Genomic DNA, 17,836 nt, shown 5'->3' on the forward strand with positions numbered 1-17,836 from the left:
GTGCATTTTTCATCTGGGGGGCCTGGAGCACAGCTCACTGCAGGGCTGTCCTGGCCTCCAGCAGCCTTTTGTGTCTTTCTTGCCACGATTTCATCCCTTTGTGTGTGGGAATAACGTGTGTGCTGGCGTGAGGCAGATCCTGGTGCCTCTCAGTCCTGTTTCTGTGTAATGTGTGGCCCCGCAGCGTCCCCGCTGCCCTGGCAGGGGAGGCCCCACGGTGCCCCGGCCCCCTGCCCTGCTGCAGCCTGCCTTTCCCCTGCCAGCTCTCAGCACCCAGCTGGGAGAAGGGGATTCACTCCTGCCAGGCTCTGCCAGTCTCTCCTCGCTGCTGCCAGCAGCGGGGAGGGAATTGGGTCACCTCGTGCTCCAGGGTTCCAGCGGCATCAAAGCAACCCTGGCAGCTGCTGGGGGAGGACAGGGTGGGCAGCCCGGTGCTCAGGCTTGTGCTGACTGAAATAGATCAAGAAATCCTTCACCTCTCCCCGGGGAACGTTTGGGTGGGCAGGGTGCTGCTGCAGCAGCGCTGCTCTGCTGGGAAGCTGCTGGCTCAGGAGGCTTTTCCAGGCAGGAGAGGTTCCAGTTCTCTGCCTTCTGCTGCTGCTCCCTTGGGATGTGTGAGCCCTGCACGTGCCCTGGCTCTCTGCCTCTCCCTCCTGCCCCAGCCTGGCCTTTTTCCTGGCAGATTGCTACTGATGGGGCAACAGAATTCATCTCTGAGAGTCACAGAACGGTTCAGACTGGAAGGAGCCTCTAAAGCCCCTCCAGTGCCACCCCTGCCATGGCAGGGACACCTTCCCCTGCCCCAGGCTGCTCCCAGCCCTGCCCAGCCTGGCCTTGGGCACTGCCAGGGATGCAGGGGCAGCCCCAGCTGCTCTGGGCACCTGTGCCAGGGCCTGCCCACCCTGCCAAGGCAGGATTGTGCCCAGAGAGGCTGGCGAAGAGCCGTGCTCGGGATGGGTTCCCCAGGATGGGGAGTGCACTGGGAAGCTTTGCTCAGAGGAGGCTGTGCCCCGTGTCCCTGGCACAGTGAGGCAGTGCTCCCTGCCTGTGAGCTGCCAGCCCCCCACTGCTCCAGCAGCAGCCAGGGGCTCCTCCTGCCTGCCCACGCTCAGGCCTGCCTGTGGACCCTTGCTTTGGGTGATGGCCCTGCCCTGCACCTGCCTCATCCACGTTACCCATCCCTGAGCATCGCCTGCTCGCTCTGCACACGTGGATACGAGAAGTTGCCTTCCAGGAAGTTCAATTATTTAACTGACAGGGCTAGCCCAGCTGCAGGAGCTGAATGAAAAGCAGTGGTTGGCTCAGTGCCTGGTATTTCAGCCCCTCTGCAGAGTTACCAGCGCCCCATTTCGAGTTTACACAGCTTTTCAGGGCTGCTGGGGCACAGGAGAATGTGGTTATTGAGGATGGAAATGTGGGTGGGCTGACAGGACAGCCAGGGGCCAGGTCATTGCAGGGAAGGTGTGTGGGACCAGGAGCATCCACCCCTTCTGTGGGATCTTGGTGGATTTTAACGCTAAGCAGCAGAACTAAGAATGAGAAATAGCAGAATTAAGGTCTGAATGGCTTCATCCTACCCGGGTGGTGATTTTCCCAGCTCAAACACCAGCCTGGGCTGCAGAACTGGCACAAATCCGTCCCTGCTCTCCAGCAGGCAACGCTCAGCCTGCGTTAGGGATCCCTGGAAATTTCCATCTGCACTGAGGCAGCCACTGGGAGGAAAACTCTTACACAACGTGGGCTCTGTAAAGGGGCAGAGGTCACCTCACCTGTGCCACAGCTGCAAATCATTCTGCAAGTTCTCTTTCAGCCCCGGTTGTGTAATCCCAGGGACTCCAAGATAAATGAGGGAAGATAAGGAGTGTCAGAGGAGCTGCCCTGATTCTTTATGGCTCTTTAAAAGAGCTGACCCCCATGCTGGATTTGCCGGGGTCTTTCCTTGCAGCAGCACGTTGTGCAGCACCAGAATACTTTGGAATAACTTTTTTTATAGACACCAGCTGGAATTCTGGTCTATCAAATGTACCAGCACCGACTCACAGAGAGCACTCGAAGCATTTCAAGAGCATGGAGTGACAGGAAAAAGGGGAATGAATTCAAACTGTCAGAGAGGAGGTTTAGATTCCATTTTAGGATGAGATTATTCCCTGGGAGGGTGGGGGTGGGTTTCAGTGTCCCTTCCAACCCAAACCAGGCTGGGAGTCTGTGACTGAGTGTTAACAGTACTTGATGATGTTCTTTAGCATCTGCTTCAGTGCTTTTTGGATTTTGGGTGGTTTGGGTTTAAACCCCAGAATGGTTTGGGTTGGAAGGGACATTAAAGATCATCCAACCCTCAAATCTGGTTTTCTCTACAGACCCTCCTCATTTGGGTGCTTTGGTTTGTATGGAAAAGCAAAGGAAAGGTGGCAGATCTGCAGGGTGAAATGAGGAGAGGAGTGAAGCACAGGGGGTGGATAAAATAGGGGTGTTCTGGCTTTCCTGCCCAGGTAGATGGATGAGGGAAACGTTCTCTGTGATTCCTAAAAACCATTCTTGGAAGCCTTGGCTTGTTTGGTGCCACCACTTCCTGTACTAATTGACACAGTTGCTATTGTCACTTATCTAACAAATCGGTGCAAGCCCAAACAAGGACAAAAATAAGTGTCTGCTGATATGAACAGATTTATCTGTTCTCATCCCCACGCCTTTTCCCACGGGCAGAGTTTCCGTGTATCTTACTGAGCAAACCTTGCTGCTGGGGATTCCACCTCCTGCTCAGAGCAGGGCTCTGGCCTTTGCGTGTTGGTGGCACCTCTGAACACGAGGCAGGTGCTGAGGCTGAAGCTCCCACCAAAGGGAAACCCTTCCCTCAAGGCTGTGCTTCTGTTCTGTCCCGTGCCAGGCCTGTGCTCAGCAATAATTAATGCCTTTGCTGCCTGAATGTGGAGCGTTTCCTCTGCAAGCCTCAGGCAAACATCCCCGCTCCCTGGAGAGTGGTAAATGTTTAAAAGCCAAGGACAGGGGGTTAATCCTGCGTTTGGGCTGTGACCCTGCCGTGCTCTGCAGCCACCACTGAGGTGGGAGGCAGAGCATGGGCACGGTGGCACCACCCTGGGCAGTGCCCTGGGTGCCTTTTCCCTGGCCAGGGAGGTGTCCTGAATGGTGCTGGTGTCACCCACGCTGCTGGTGGCTCTGGGGATCTGGGATCTGGGATCTGCGGTCTGGGGTTTGGGGTCTGGGATCTGGGATCTGGGGTCTGGGATCTGGGGTCTGGGATCTGGGGTCTGGGGTTTGGAGTCTGGGGTCTAGGGTCTGGGGTCTGGGATCTGAGACCTGGGGTCTGGGATCTGGGATCTGGGATCTGGGATCTAGGATCTGGGATCTGGGATCTGGGATCTGGGATCTAGGATCTGGGGTCTGGGATCTGGGATCTGGGGTTTAGGATCTGGGGTCTGGGATCTGGGATCTGGGGTCTGGGGTCTGGGGTCTGGGATCTGGGATCTGGGGTCTGGGATCTGGGGTCTGGGATCTGGGGTCTGGGGTTTGGAGTCTGGGGTCTAGGGTCTGGGGTCTGGGATCTGGGGTCTGGGATCTGGGATCTATAATCTGGGGTCTGGGATCTGGGGTCTGGGGTCTGGGGTCTGGGGTCTGGGATCTGGGATCTAGGATCTGGGGTCTGGGATCTGGTATCTGGGGTCTAGGATCTGGGGTCTGGGGTCTGGGATCTGGGGTCTGGGGTCTGGGATCTGGGGTCTGGGGTCTGGGATCTGGGATCTGGGGTCTGGGATCTGGGATCTGGGGTCTGGGATCTGGGATCTGGGGTCTGGGGTCTGGGATCTGGTATCTGGGCTCTGGGCTCTGGGCTCTGGGACAGCCCAGCTCCTGGCAGCGCCTGCGTGGCACCGTGGGAGCTGCTGCAAGGAAGGACCAGCTGAAATCTGGATATGTGTTACATTGATCTCTCATAGTAAGTACCCCAGAAATAAATGAAATCTGGATTCCTCCTGCCCAAGTTCAGTTTCTTCCCAAAGGCACACTCGGCTGGTCGTGCTGGGAGCCCAGGTGACTGATGGGTTCCATGGACCTGTTGGAAGCTGGCCCTGGGAGATGGTGCCCTGTGAGCTGACAGGGTGGAATCAGGCATTTCCCTGTCCCACAGGTCAGGGGGTTCATGGGGGCCCCAAGGACCAGGCAGGCCCAGCTCTCACCCTCCACATCCCAGTGGTATCTATAAGCTGATGCCAAGACCTCTTGGCTGTAGGAAGCGAGCTCTTGGGAGGGGAAATGGGCCAATGGAGGCTCCTTTAGAGGTGCCTTTACTGGGATTCTCCTGCCTGACCCTTGTCTGTGGTGTGGCCACAGGGACAGGCCAGTGGAAATTTCCTTCCCATCCCCAGTGCCTTGTGACAACACCATAAACCAGCGTGGTGTTCTTTACCCTGCTTACCTGAAGGGCTCCTCTAAACCCCAGTCCTCAGGCAGCCACCACAAACACGCCTGGGGCTGCAGGAGGTTGCTCAAGGCTGCAGGGCCCATCCCTGCAGGGCTGGGCTGATCCCTGCCTGGCTGCTGGGAGCATTCCTGCTGCTCCAGGGATCAGGCGGGCAGTGGCACCGTGCCCATCGCTGGGTAAGTGCTGCACTGATCCCTCAGCAGCACCACCAGAGACCAGTCTGGATTCCTTCAGCCCCCTCCCAGTGGAGCCCCTGCTGCTCCTGCTGGGAGCTGTGCCCTGTGAGATGCTGGTGCCTGCGGGTCCCCCCCGTTCCCCCTGCCCTGGCTGAATCTGCTGCTCCAGGCAGTGATCCCTGCTGGGATGAGGAGGATTTAGGGAGGGTTTAATCAATGTTTGATCGATGCCAGCTTTTGCAGTGGCTGGTGGATCCCTTGGCACCCTCACCCACATCTTTATTTGAGAGCAGTGCAAGAGGGACATGAACCCCCAGCCTTGGAATCCCGTGCAGGATGTGGGCTGAGGTCTGCAGGAATTTTGGCTGATGGTCTTCACTCACAGGGTGGGCAGGCCCTGGCACAGGGTGCCCAGAGCAGCTGGGGCTGCCCCTGGATCCCTGGCAGTGTCCCAGGCCAGGCTGGGTGGGGATAATGGAAGGTGTCCCTGCCCAGGAAGGGGGTGGCACTGGATGGTGCAGTTCCCTGGAGCTCCCTTCCCACCTGAACCACCCTGGGGTTCTGGGCTGGCAGCATCAGCTGTTTCCCAGGATGCTGCCCCTTGGTGGCTCCAACAGGCACAGAGGCCCCAGGGCTGAGCACAGGTGCCACACTCCAGGTGTGCAGGGCAGGAGCCACATCCTGAATCTTGGCAGAACCCCCTCAAACCACGCCATCAACAGCAACAAAAATCCGAGGGAAAAATCCCCAAGCCTTGAACCAAGGCTTGGCAGTGATAACGAGCTTTGATATCCCTGGGGGCCGGCCCAACAGCTTTTATGACCCCCTTTTTTTTTTTTCCTTAGCAATGCAAATCCAATCTGTATTTAGGGCCTCCCACCCAGAGCTGCCTCTCAGACAGTCAGGGGGAGCCCGGCAGCCTCCTGGGGTCCTGCACAGCCAGGCTCTGCCCCCAGCATCCCCAGCCGTGCCCTGGGCTGCCCCGCCCGCTGCAGGACGTGATGGACATCGAGGCCAAGCCCTCGGCGCCGCGGCCGCGCTGGTACGAGCGCCACGCGCAGCCCTGCGTGGCCGAGCTGCTGGGCACTGCCCTCTTCACCTTCATCGGCTGCCTGTCCGTGCTGGACGACTCGGGGGGCACGGGCCGGCTGCAGCCCGCCCTGGCACACGGGCTGGCCCTGGGCGTCACCGTCGCCGTGCTGGGGGACATCAGGTAAGGGACAGCAACCACACCTGGGCTGCACGAGGGCAGGGGAGATGCTCCCACCCTTCCCTGCCCCACTCCCGGTGCCCTCGGCGCCCCTGCCCTGCCGTGGAGCCCCTGGCGGGCAGCGTGGCCCATCGGGGGTGGTGGCATCGTTGGTGGCACCCGTAACGCCGTGGGTTTGGGGCTGTTCACCTGGCTTTGCGTTGCAGTGCTTCGGTTTTTAGCTCCTTGTAATAAAAATGGTCAAGCTGAAACAGGAGCGTTCTCCTCTGGGAGTTGGAACTAGGAGATATTTAAGGGCCCTTCCAGCCCAAACCATTCTATGGTTTTATGATTCTCTGTGAAGCTGAGATGCTTCCTTTTACAAGGATGTCAGAGCAAAACATTTTGACCCAGCTGTGCTCCTCCTCTGGGTATTTTCAGGTTAAAAATTAAAAAAAAAAAATTAAAAAAGGATTTCAATTACTCAAAAGCAACATTTAAAAAGTCTGCTCATTAAAAAAGCTGTTGTGTGGTGCTGAGATATAGATTTATCCCCAAGGAAGATGCTGAAAGAGTCGCTGGGGAGTTTCATTCCCTTCCCTTGTGCCAGCTCCACACAGCCCAGGGATGGGATTCTCCAGGCTGTCCCGAGTGGCTTGGCCAGGATCATGGGCAAACCCCGGAGTCCAGAGCAAGGTTCACACTGAAACCTGAAATGGTTTGGATTAGAGAGGACCTTAAATCCCACCCAGTGCCACCCCTGCCATGGCAGGGACACCTCCCACTGTCCCAGGGGGCTCCAGGCCCTGTCCAACCTGGCCTTGGGCACTGCCAGGGATCCAGGGGCAGCCCCAGCTGCTCTGGGCACCTGTGCCAGGGCCTGCCCAGGGGAGGATTGAGCCCAGGGGAGGATTGAGCCCAGGGAGGCCGGAGAGGAGCCCTGCTCAGGAGGGGTTCCCCAGCCAGGCTGCTCCCCCAGGTGGGGTTTGTGTGCAGCCAGGTCTCCCCTCAGCCCAGGCTCCCTCCCAGCCCGGGGTGCTGGCACTGCAGCCCTGTCCCACCAAGGCACCACCCTGAGCAGCTCCCCGCTCTCCTGGGGGCTCAGCCCCAGCTGAGCAGTCAGATGTGGTTCTTGTTCCCAGACTCTCTGACTCATCTCCAGCAATTATCAGGCTGATCAGTTATGAAACCTGTTCATTAACCTGTGTCTCATGGTAATCAGGATTAATTAGAGGGTCTCTCTGTCTGACTTGCTTGTGCTTTTTGAGGTGAAGGATTTAGGTCTGGCACTGAGGGCCCTGCTCTGGTCCCTGCCTGCCTGGGGGACGTGTGTCCTGCCAGGCTGGTGCCAGCCCCACCACTGCATTCCTGCAGCTCTGTGAGTCCCCTGCTGCCCTGGCAGTGCTGCAGCAGCTCCCGGCAGCACCTCAGCGGCACAGCCCCAAATCCCGTCCCTGAAACCGCCCCGGCTGGCACTGCAGGGGGGGCTGCGTGTCCAGCCTGCTGCTGCTGCTTTGCAGGGAGAGGAAACAGCTGGATCCTGCTGCTCTGCAGCACGGAAGGACTGGAAAAGCATCTGTGGTTCCAGGCCATGGCGAGAGCCCGGGAGGGAGCCCCGCGCTGGGTGACCCCCCCGCTGATGCTCCTCTCTCCTCGGCAGCGGAGGCCACTTCAACCCCGCCGTGTCCCTGGGCGTGTGGCTGGTCGGGGGGCTCCACCTGACCATGCTCATCCCCTACTGGCTCTCCCAGCTCTGCGGAGGGGTGCTCGGAGCTGGCCTGGCAAAGGTAGGGACCCGGGGGTGTCCCTGGGCACTGGGACTGTCCCTGCCCTGCCGCAGCTGGCCTGGCATCCCCAGCCTGCTGCGGGCTCTAGGGCCGGGCTCTGCTCTCCGGAGCTTTGCTGTGCCCTCTATCTAAGGGGGCACAGCAGGACCGGGGTGCCTCTGCAGCGCTGCCGTGCTCAGCCGGGGCGTTTCCCCGCGCTCGTTCCCCCAGCGCTGCGCCCCGGGGGCCCTTCGGGTTCGGTGCTGCCCGTTCCAGCTCCACCAGCACCGTGTGCTTCGGCCAGCAGGGCAGCCGGGCTCTCACCCTGCCCGGGGCGGCACCTGCCCCGTTACCCCGGAGGTGCCCGGAGCCTCCTCCAGCGGCTCCGCGCTTGCCAGGCGCTCGGGGCTGCCCGTGCTCCCGCAAGTGCCCAGTTTAGCTCCTCTTTAAGCCGCCCGCCGCCCACGCTGCCCCGACGGCGAGCCCATCTGCTGGCACCGGGCACAGCCCGGAGCGCGGCGGGCACCGACGGCTCTCCCCGCAGGCCGTGGCACCGAGCGAGCGCTTCGGCAACGCCAGCGGAGGAGCCTTCGGCGGCATCGCGGCTGCCGAGCAGGTCCCCGCCGTCCTGGCGGCTGAGATTGCCCTGAGCTCCTTCCTGCTCCTGGTGGTCTGCATGGGAGCCATCAACGGCAGGACCAGCACCCCGCTGGCCCCGCTCTGCATCGGCCTCGCCGTCACCGCCGACATCCTGGCGGGGTGAGCTCGCTGTCCCCGCTGTCCCCGCGGGACTGACGGAGCCACCCGGGACCACCGCTCCGGGGGCTGCTGGCACCGCGCGGGGCTCAGGAGGGACCTGCTGGGGGGCAAATCCCCAAATCCCACCCCGACCTCTGCACCGGGGAGAAGACAGCGCCCGGGGGAGCGGGATGGGATGGGATGGGATGGGCTGGGCTGGGATGGGATGGGATGGGATGGGATGGGATGGGATGGGATGGGATGGGATGGGACGGACCTGCCCTCCTGCAGCACAGCACGGACCCTGTGGCCCGGGACATGGAGGCAAGCAGAGGAAGGCTATCAAATGAGCCCATGGGAGCTCTGGCAGTTTGGGAGAGCTGATGGGTTGGGGCAGGAGCAGCCCGGGCTCAGCCTGGAGCAGGAGCAGCCTCAGCTCCTCCCTGCACGTGGCACCGCAGCCGGCACAGCCCCCCGAGCCCCCGCCGTGGGTGATAAACCCCGGGCTGTGTTTGCCGTGGGAAGCCCTGAGCAAACAGCGGGGTTTGTGTCCCTCGTGGCCCCGCGGCTGCTGGCAGCGCTGCCAGGCTCGGCCGCTGGTGCCACCGTGACAGGATAACGAGCAATTAGCAATGTTAATGGAGCGCTGGGCTAAGGCAGCGCCCACCCACTCTGGCAGGACCCCGGGCCGTGTTTACACAGGGCACAAACCCCTCGGCAAATATTTACCCCTAAAGCTGTAATTGCTGCTGCCCCGCTCCCGTGTGTGAGCTGTGTGTGTGTGTGTGAACTGGGTGTGAGCTCTGTGAGTGTGTGTGAGTGTGTGTGAGCTGTATCAGTGTGTGTGAGTGTGTGTGAGTGTGTGTGAGTGTGTGTGAGTGTGTGTGAGTGTGTGTCAGTGTGTGTGAGTGTGTGTGAGTGTGTGTGAGTTGTGTCAGTGTGTGTGAGCTGTGTGTGAGCTGTATCAGTGTGTGTGAGTGTGTGTCAGTGTGTGTGAGCTGTGTGTGAGCTGTATCAGTGTGTGTGAGCTGTGTCAGTGTGTGTGGGTGGGTGTGAGCCCTGTGTGAGGGCTCGGTGTTCCCCTTGCAGGGGCGGCGTGTCCGGAGCCTGCATGAACCCGGCGCGAGCCTTCGGGCCGGCGCTGGTGGCAAACTGCTGGGACTACCACTGGGTGTACTGGGTGGGGCCCGTGGTGGCTGCGCTCCTCGTCGGGGCTCTGGTCAGGTACGTGACTCCTGCAGTGGCCCCGGGCCTGGCGCCCTGCAGGCTGACCCCCCCTTTGCCCTGTGCTGCTGCCTCCTCCACCGGGCAAGGCTCCAGCAGATGCTTTTCCAGAGGGGTGTCCGAGGGCTGGGGACTCCTTTCCCTTTTCCTTCCCACGAGGACAGGGTGACAGCAAAGGCCCAGCCTGTGTCCACACGTGCCTTTGCCTCACCCGTGTGTCGTGTGGCCTCGGGCCGGTGCTGTCCCCGCGTCCTTGTTGTGTCCTTGCCGCGGCAGAAGCGCTGAGCCCGGATTTCTGTCTCTCTTACCTCCCCAAAGGCTCCTGATGGGTGACCAGGCCACCCGCCTGCTCCTGAAGTGACAGCGGGCACAGGGCCCCGTCCGTGGGCAGCGGGTGCAGCCCAGCCCAGCCGGCGTGGAACCTCCTGCCCCTGCTCCTTCCCCTTCATCCCGCCCCCCTCGCATCTCCCTGGGCCAGCCACGGTCCCCGTGCTGCTGGAGGGAGGATGGAACCAGGCTCTGCCAGCCCTGCCACGGCAGCACCCCTCCGGGAGCATCCTCCGACAGCGCCGGGCTCTGCCAGGCTGCTCTGGCACCGCCCATGCGCCGTGTCTGACCCCCAGAGCTGTGCCCGGGCACCCACAGAGCCGGGGAGCCCTGTGCCCTCTGGGTGGGCACCACTGCCCCCACCCACGCCCGCCAGGATGATGCCGAGCAGCTCCTGCCCCATGGGAGCTGCCTCAGAGGGGGACAGGAGGGAGCTCTGGGGACAGTCCTGTCCCCCGGCCCCTCAGCGGGACACGGGGGTGAGGCGCTCACCCCGCTGCCAGGGCTGGCCATCCCTGCCCTGCCAGGGGAGGAGTGCTGCGGGCCGGGGGGCTGGCGGGGGGCTGCTCGGAGAGGGGGCGCCGCCAGAGGCAGGAGAGTCAGCGGAAGGGGAGGATGGAGCTGTGTGGGCAGGGGGAGAGGAGCCAGCGTAGCAGCTCTGCGTCAGCCGGGCATCCGTCCCCTCCGGCAGCGCTGCCCTGACTCATCCTGCGGCCTCCAGCCTCCCCTGGGCGGGGTTCGTGGGGACCGTGCCCCGCCCGGGGGGCTGCACTGGCACACGGGTGGCACTGCGAGCCTCCCCAGTGCCAGACAGTGCCGTGTTCCCTGGGTTGAGTCACTCGGGATTTTGTGAAGTGATACCTTGGGCGATGCCTGTTGCTTCCCCAGCCCCAGCGTGGCTCGGAGGTGCCCGGGGCAGGGGCCGTGCTGGGAGAGCTGCACCCCCGCGCCGGGCAGGAGCCGGGGCTGGGCTCGGGCTGTTCCCCCTCCGGCAGCAGCGGGCGTGGACACCCCCGGGTGAGGCGGCTGCCTCCTCCCTCCCTCACTGGTGGCTCTCGCAGCTGTGCCAGGGCAGTTCCCAGCTGTCCCCGCAGGGCTGGCAGGGCACTGCCAATGTCACCTCTCTATTTTCAGCTTGTTTTCTACTTTGCCATGCCGGGAGGTGACCCGCACAGCGGCACAGGCACGCACAGAGATGTGCTTTTAGGGAAGGACAATGCAGCAGGGATGCTGGAGTGAGGGAAGGCCGGGAATGGAGCATCCCTCGGGGGTGATGGGGGGGCCGTGCACCCCTCCCTGGGCAGCTCCCGGGGCTGGGCAGGAGCCGAGAGCCCCGGGAGGCTCCGGGGGCTCCAGGTGAGCCGGGAACCCGGCAGCTGCTCATTCAGCGAGGAAAATGGTGCAACCCCCAGAAGGAGACAAATAGCATGAAGATGTCACCGGGACGGTTGTCATGGCAACGCCACAAAAAAATGCCGAACCAAACATGGAATCGCTGTTTCCTCCCCGAAGGGAGCCCGTGGGGAGCGAGCGGGTGCTGTGGGGACCCCAGCGCGTCCCCGCCCCTGCTCTCGGTGGGAGCGGGGCTGGGGTCCCTGGGGCGTGACGGGCTCCCACCTTCCCCTTTCGAGAGGATGCTCGGCCCCGCAGGAAACGCGCTCGGCTGCGGCTGCCTCTGCACCGGGCAGCCTCCTGCACCGCGGCTGCTGCCGGCATCCCGGAGCCCCCTGCACCCCAAACCCATCCCGCACCCCAAACCCATCCCGCACCCCGGCTCCCTCCTGCATCCCCGATCCATCCCACCCCCACCTCCCTGCTGACCCCGGTTTCAAGGCTCCTCTCCCCGGCGGTGCAGGGCAGGGGGCTCTGCAGGTGCCTCCAGGGCAGTGGTGCCACTGCGTGTCCCGGGTGCAGGGGACAGCCCGTGCACGGCCTCGTGTGCTGATGTGTTGGGCACATTCATCTTTCATTTGTCAGGGTGACTTCTGATAAAGCATCTGTAACACCACGTTGTTTTTCCTTGAGTATTATTAAAGTGCTTGATTTATGCTAATTAAATACCAATTAACTTCCAAGCACTTAATGTGCTTTAAGGACATAAAATACATCTCATTCCCATTCAATTAAATTTGCATCAGGCCTGGACATGGGTCTGCACCGTGTTTTTATCAGCACATGGATCTGCTGGGATGTTGCCTGGGGTTTTCCAGGTTCTTGGCGCCTGTTGGGATGGAAAGGCTCCCATAAGGGGTGGAGATGGTGCTCGGACACAGGGTGGGTGAGGATCCTGCTGCCACGGGGTGGTCATTGCTGAGACGAGGGGCTGGAGAGGCACCAACACTCAGCCCCAGCGTGCTGGAAAGCTGGGATGAGCTCAGGGCACTTGGGAGAGGTGCCAAAGGCTGCACAGACACCAGGCACATGCTGGCCCAGGTGCCACCAGCTGTGCCTGGTGCCAGCACTTTGGGAACACAGGGAAAACAATCAGGGTGTTGCAGAAGAACACCCAGCTCTTCCCTGTGCTGCTGCTCACCAGCCCTCACCCACACTCAGGGAAAGGATCAGCTCCCAGTGTTTTCCCTTCCTAATCCTCCCTTCAGCAGGATTGGAGGCAGTGTGCTCCCCCAAAGCCTGGTGCTGAAATAGCAGCCCCTGGGCAAAGGCAGCACACTGAGGGGTGCCAGGAGCGTGGCTGGGGGGGGCAGGACGGATGAACCCTTTCAGAACGTGCCCCGTGAGGGCATCTGGGGACTCTCCTGTTACTCGGCTCCAAAGGTTTTCTGCAGCTGGAGAAATCTCAGCCTGAAAAGAAAGGGGTGAGTGAATCCTCTCAGCTCCTTTTGCCCATCGGGCAGACCCGCCGTGGCTGCAGAGGGCGAACCCCGAGCTCCCATCTCTGGTGCCTGTGCCAGCCCTGGCAGCTCCCGGCCCGCGCCCGGTGCCGGTGCCGGTGCCGTGGGGGCTCCCAAGGGTGCTCCTCGGGCCGGGCGGGGCCGGGTGGCAGCGTGGGCACGGCACGGGGGACAGCGGAGGTGGGCGATGACGCGCGGAGCCAGCTCTGCGCGTGAGCTGGCATCTGCATGTAGGAGCTGGGAGCGGGGCGATGGAGGAGTGGGAGTGGGGATGGAATCCTGGGGAAGCTTCGGCAGCCGCGCCGGCCGCTGCGCCGCGGGCTGGGGATGGGCTCCCGCCCGCCCGGGCCCGGCTGTGCCCGCGGGGCTGGCCTGGGCCCCGAGGCTGGGCAGCATCCCGTGCCACTGTGCCACCTCCCCCCGTGGTGTGCCATGGCCCTCAACGCCGTGACACGTCCCTCGCTGCTGTGCCACGGCCCTTGCTCCCGTGCCAAACCCCTCAGCACTGCCCCGTGCCCCCAGCAATGCCCCGTGTCCCCAGCAGTGCTCTGTGTCCCCAGCAGTGCCCCGTGTGCCCAGCAGTGCCCCGTGTCCCCAGCAGTGCCCCGTGTCCCCAGCAGTGCTCTGTGTCCCCAGCAGTGCCCCGTGCCCCCAGCAATGCCCCGTGCCCCCAGCAGTGCCTCGTGTCCCCAGCACTGCCCCGTGCCCCCAGCAATGCCCCGTGTCCCCAGTAGTGCCCAGTGTCCCCAGCAGTGCCCCGTGCCCCCAGCAGTGCCTCGTGTCCCCAGCACTGTCCAGTGTCCCCGGCAGTGCCCTGTGTCCCCAGCAGTGCTCTGTGTCCCCAGCAGTGCCCCGTGCCCCCAGCAGTGCCTCGTGTCCCCAGCACTGTCCAGTGTCCCCGGCAGTGCCCTGTGTCCCCAGCAGTGCCCCGTGTGCCCAGCAGTGCCCCGTGCCCCCAGCAGTGCCCCGTGCCCCCAGCAGTGCCCCGTGCCCCCAGCAATGCCCCATGTCCCCAGCAGTGCCCCGTGCCCCCAGCAGTGCCCCGTGTCCCCAGCAGTGCCCTGTGCCCAGCAGTGCCCCGTGCCCCCAGCAGTGCCCCGTGTCCCCAGCAGTGCCCCGTGCCCCCAGCAGTGCCCCGTGCCCCCCAGCTCCATGCCCGCTGTGCTCCCCCAGGTCCAAGCCCCGGGCCGGGCCAGCCCCACCAGGCCGTGTCCCTGAGGAGCCTCCCCAGGTGTCTGGCGGTGTCCTGGGGGCGGTGGGGACATTCCCAGCTCAGTGCTGCGGGCCAGGCCAATTGGTGCCACCGCTGCTCCCTGGGCAGAGCGGGAAGGGCCCTGGAGCCAGGCTGGTGGCAGGGAAATGTGGGAAGAGGGCTTTTCTCCCCCTCCCCAACCCCTTCCACCCCACTTCTCCCTCTACTCACTCCATTGATCTTTCATTTCCTCCCATTGGTATCGGCCACCCTCCCTGGAGAGGGGCTGGCACGGAGGTGTCCCCTGGGGACCCCCGGATCCCTGGAGCCCCATTCCCCCCAGTGGAGGGGGAGCAGACCCCCCCTCCTCCCTGCTGACATCCAGCCTGGCTTCCCCCAGCACCGAAGGCTTCCAGTGCCCAGCGCTGCTCGAGCTGAAGGATTTACATTTTAAAGGACTTTTAGAATGGATTTGCACAGACATTTATTTGCAAGTGTTATTTTTTTTTCAGCTTTTGCCACTTTGAATGTTTGTGGAGAAGAAATAACAGACAGAAACCACGGCAGGGAAAGCCTCAGAGAACTCGTTGGTGCTCATGCAAATGTGGTGAGAGCGGCAGTCCGGGGTCACCGCGGTGATCCTCAGCGACAGCCCGCGCTGCTGCCGCTCCTGGCCGCGTTCCTCGGCCTCGGGAGGGTGTCGGGCTCCCGCAGTTTGCCAGCAGCGAGCAGCGGGGCCGCAGGTGCGGGCAGCTCCGTGGCACGGCTGTGCCAGCGCCGGGGCCGTCTGGGGCCGCGGGCCGGCGGGAGGAGGGCTCGGAAGGGGAATGCTAATCGTGTTCCGTGCTGGCAGCAGCCAGAATGCTGCACAATAAATAGCCATTTTAATTACTGCACAATATTTACAAGATTGCTTCCTCATTTGGGAAATTAAAACAAATGCTCCATCCGAATGATCAACACTGCACGGAGACGCGCGGGGCTGATGGAGGAATCCTCGGGCTGCTGGTGGAGGCGGAGTTGGCACCTCGGGGCTGCCTCTGCTCCCGTGTGACCGCGGTGCCCAGCGGGACCAGCAGGCTCGGCCGGAAGGAGGCCCGGGGGGGCTGTGCGGGGATGCTGAGCTGCCCCCGCTCACCCCGCCCATGGGTCCCGCAGCGGGTGGCGTGGCTGGCGCCGTGCGGTGCCGGGGAGGTGGCTGTCCCCTGCCCCAGCAGCGGTGCTGCCGGTCTGACGGGGTCCCGGGCCCCTCCCGCCCGGGCCGGTGGCCGCAGGGTCCGCGTTAAGTCCCCGCCGTGCTTCACGCACCCTGAGCGTCCCCGGGATGTCCCTTTGGGCGGGGGTGACCCCTGGGGACTGAACCCCTCAGGGCTGCTCTTCTCCCACCCCCCCCCGATTCCGAGCTCATCCCTCAGCTCCTTTCTTCCTTTTTTTGGTTTTTTTTTTTTTTTTTTTTCCCCAGCCCTCCCGTTGCCATGGGAACGGTGACATCCCGAGCCGGGCGGAGCGGAGGGAGCGCGGCTGCCCAGGGCCACCCCGGACACGGGCGGGGGTCCCACGGGTGCGGGATCCCAGGGACTGGGGGCCCCCACGGGCAGGGAATTCCCCTGGGGCGCTCCTATTCCAGCGGAAAGAGCAGCGGGCTTTAATTACATTCGAGCACCTGCTGCCAGGCCAGCGAGTCCTTCAGGGGAGGGAATTCCATCATGAGTGAGCAGGGGTGGTGAGGGGGGAAAAGCAGGATGGCCCTTGGCATCCAAATGTTCGTTAATAAAGGAGCTCGCAGGACCCGATGGATGCGTTCCAGGAAAATTTGGGATTACGGAGAATTCACCCTCCTTGCCCCTGGAGCAGGGAGGACGCCAGGGAAGCCCAGGTGACATCTCGCGGGTTGTCCTGGGGGTGCAGGAGCAACTGGGTTTCATGGGGAGACTGGGAGAAGGAGCAGAGAGGGAGAGCTGGGGAGGCGGTGGGCTCCGAGCCCCTGCCGTGTGGCAGCGCCAGCGCGACCCCCGGGTGACAGGGCACAACCTGGGCACGGCTCAGCAGCCCCGGGCCGGGCACAGACAGGGGGTGGCCACGGCCTGATGGCCAAGGAAAACCCCACGGACACCATCACGGGAAAACCCCACGGACACAGGAGCTCCTCGGGGGCTTTGTGCCCCCGCAGGACCGCAGCACGGGCGGGGTCGGGCACTGCCCGCTCCCGGTGCTGCGGATCCCCGGCTCCACCAGGAGCAGGAAGGAGCTGCAGGAGCTGCAGCCGAGAGGGAAAAGCCAGAAAACAATTTACAGCTTCCTGCAGATGGCAACCGGTGCGATCTGGCTGACAAACACAGATGAGCAAGAGTGAGGGAGGGATAAATAAACCTCGCGGCTCGTGGAGTAAAACAACCTGCTGGGATTTGCTGCAGAAAATTCCCACTCGGCCAGCGCCGGGCTCCCCATCCCTGTGCCGGGGCGAGGCGCTGCGGCAGGACCGTGGCAGCCCGGGGACACCGCCAGGGGAGCGGGGACACGGCGTCCGCCCACCTGCTGCACCCCCGGGGCCAACGAACCCAGGAGCAGCCGAGGCAGCGCTGCAAAACCAGCCCGAGCCATTTCATCAGAGACGAGGGAAAGCCTCATGCACATAAATGTTTTCCATTCCAAAAGTATTTTGGTTCCTAAACTGGTGAAGCCCCGAGTCTTTCAGGAGGACTTCCTCTTCTTTTTTTTTTTTTTTTTTTTTTTTTTTTTTTAATGAAACTTTTTCAAAATATTTCTGGAAATTCACGACAGGTAGGTTATCCTCTGCCTGCAGTGGTTTTTTTTCACAGTTTTTCCTCCCGGTGAGGAGCAGAAGGGAGGAGATGAAGGGACACGGTGCGCTGTGGCACCGGGGAGGGTGACCAGGGGGGCACCAGGGGACAGCGAGGCAGGACTCTGGCACCCCCGGCCCGCAGCTCCCGCCTGCCCGCTCACCCTCCAGCCGGAATAATCTGCAGTGGAAAATAACACGAGATAAAGGCGGTGAGAAACAGCGAGCCCCGCCCGGCGCTCCCGGGGGCTGCGCTCCACCCCAGCCCCCTTTGTGCTGGGAGGTGACCGGGGCGGCCGGGCTGGGGAGGGGGAGCAGAGGGGCACAAACCCAGCGAGCCCCGATTTGCTGCGCAGCATCTGCGCGCAGGGATTTAAGCACCCAGGGCAGGCTCCCGGCCAGGCTGGATAAGCTGGGGGTGGCCAAAGGCCAAAGGCATCGCAGGAACATCCATCTGGGATTTCCGTATCCCAGGGCTCCCGAAGAAACGAGCACCCCGGCACATCCCTGCCCCAGAGCTGGACCCGATGGGATCCGTGAGTGCGGAGCAGCAGAGAGCGGCTGTGAGGGAAGGGATTTACTGGCTCGGCTGGGAGGAAAACCCTCCCAGGCAAAGCTTAATGAAGAAATCATTGTGCAGGGATCAGCCCTGCGCCGTTAATGAGCCTCGTTGTTATTTAAATGAGGCTCCTGGAAGGGCTGGGTGAAGAATTCATTATGAGATGATTTTTCTGAGCAATGTGATGAATGATGGGTATAAAACCAGCCATCCCTCGGGAGAAGGAAGCTGCAGAGAAATTCAGCTCCCGGGGTAGAGCAGCTGGAGTTGGCCATGGCACAAGCAGAATTATCGCGCAGCCCGGAGGGGGCAGGTGCTGCAGCCCGGCCCGGGGACAGCAGAGGCTTGGTGGCTCTGCTTTTCTCCTGCTTCCCCTTGGCTCTGCCTCCAGAGCTGGGCTGTGCCACCAGGCTGCTGCAAGCCCCAGTGTCCAACCTGGCCTCGGACAATTCCAGGGATCCAGGGGCAGCCACAGCTGCTCTGGGCACCCTGTGCCAGGGCCTGCCCACCCTGCCAGTCACGAATTCCTTCCCAATATCCCATCCATCCCTGCCCTCTGGCAGTGGGAGCCATTCCCT

General features: G+C 62.6%; 1 protein-coding gene across 1 annotated transcript; it reads left to right on the forward strand.

The window, feature by feature from the left end:
* Positions 1–4,979: 4,979 nt before the first annotated feature.
* On the forward strand, positions 4,980–9,889 carry AQP8 (aquaporin 8). The gene is made up of 6 exons (XM_053957891.1): positions 4,980–4,997; positions 5,607–5,824; positions 7,461–7,587; positions 8,111–8,325; positions 9,394–9,528; positions 9,847–9,889. Exons 1-6 carry the CDS (start codon positions 4,980–4,982, stop codon positions 9,887–9,889), a joined length of 756 nt encoding a protein of 251 aa, XP_053813866.1.
* The last annotated feature ends 7,947 nt before the right edge of the window (positions 9,890–17,836 follow it).

The sequence above is a fragment of the Vidua chalybeata genome, chromosome 16 (genome assembly GCF_026979565.1).
Source record: "Vidua chalybeata isolate OUT-0048 chromosome 16, bVidCha1 merged haplotype, whole genome shotgun sequence".
In the NCBI taxonomy this organism is placed as follows: Eukaryota; Metazoa; Chordata; class Aves; order Passeriformes; family Viduidae; genus Vidua; species Vidua chalybeata.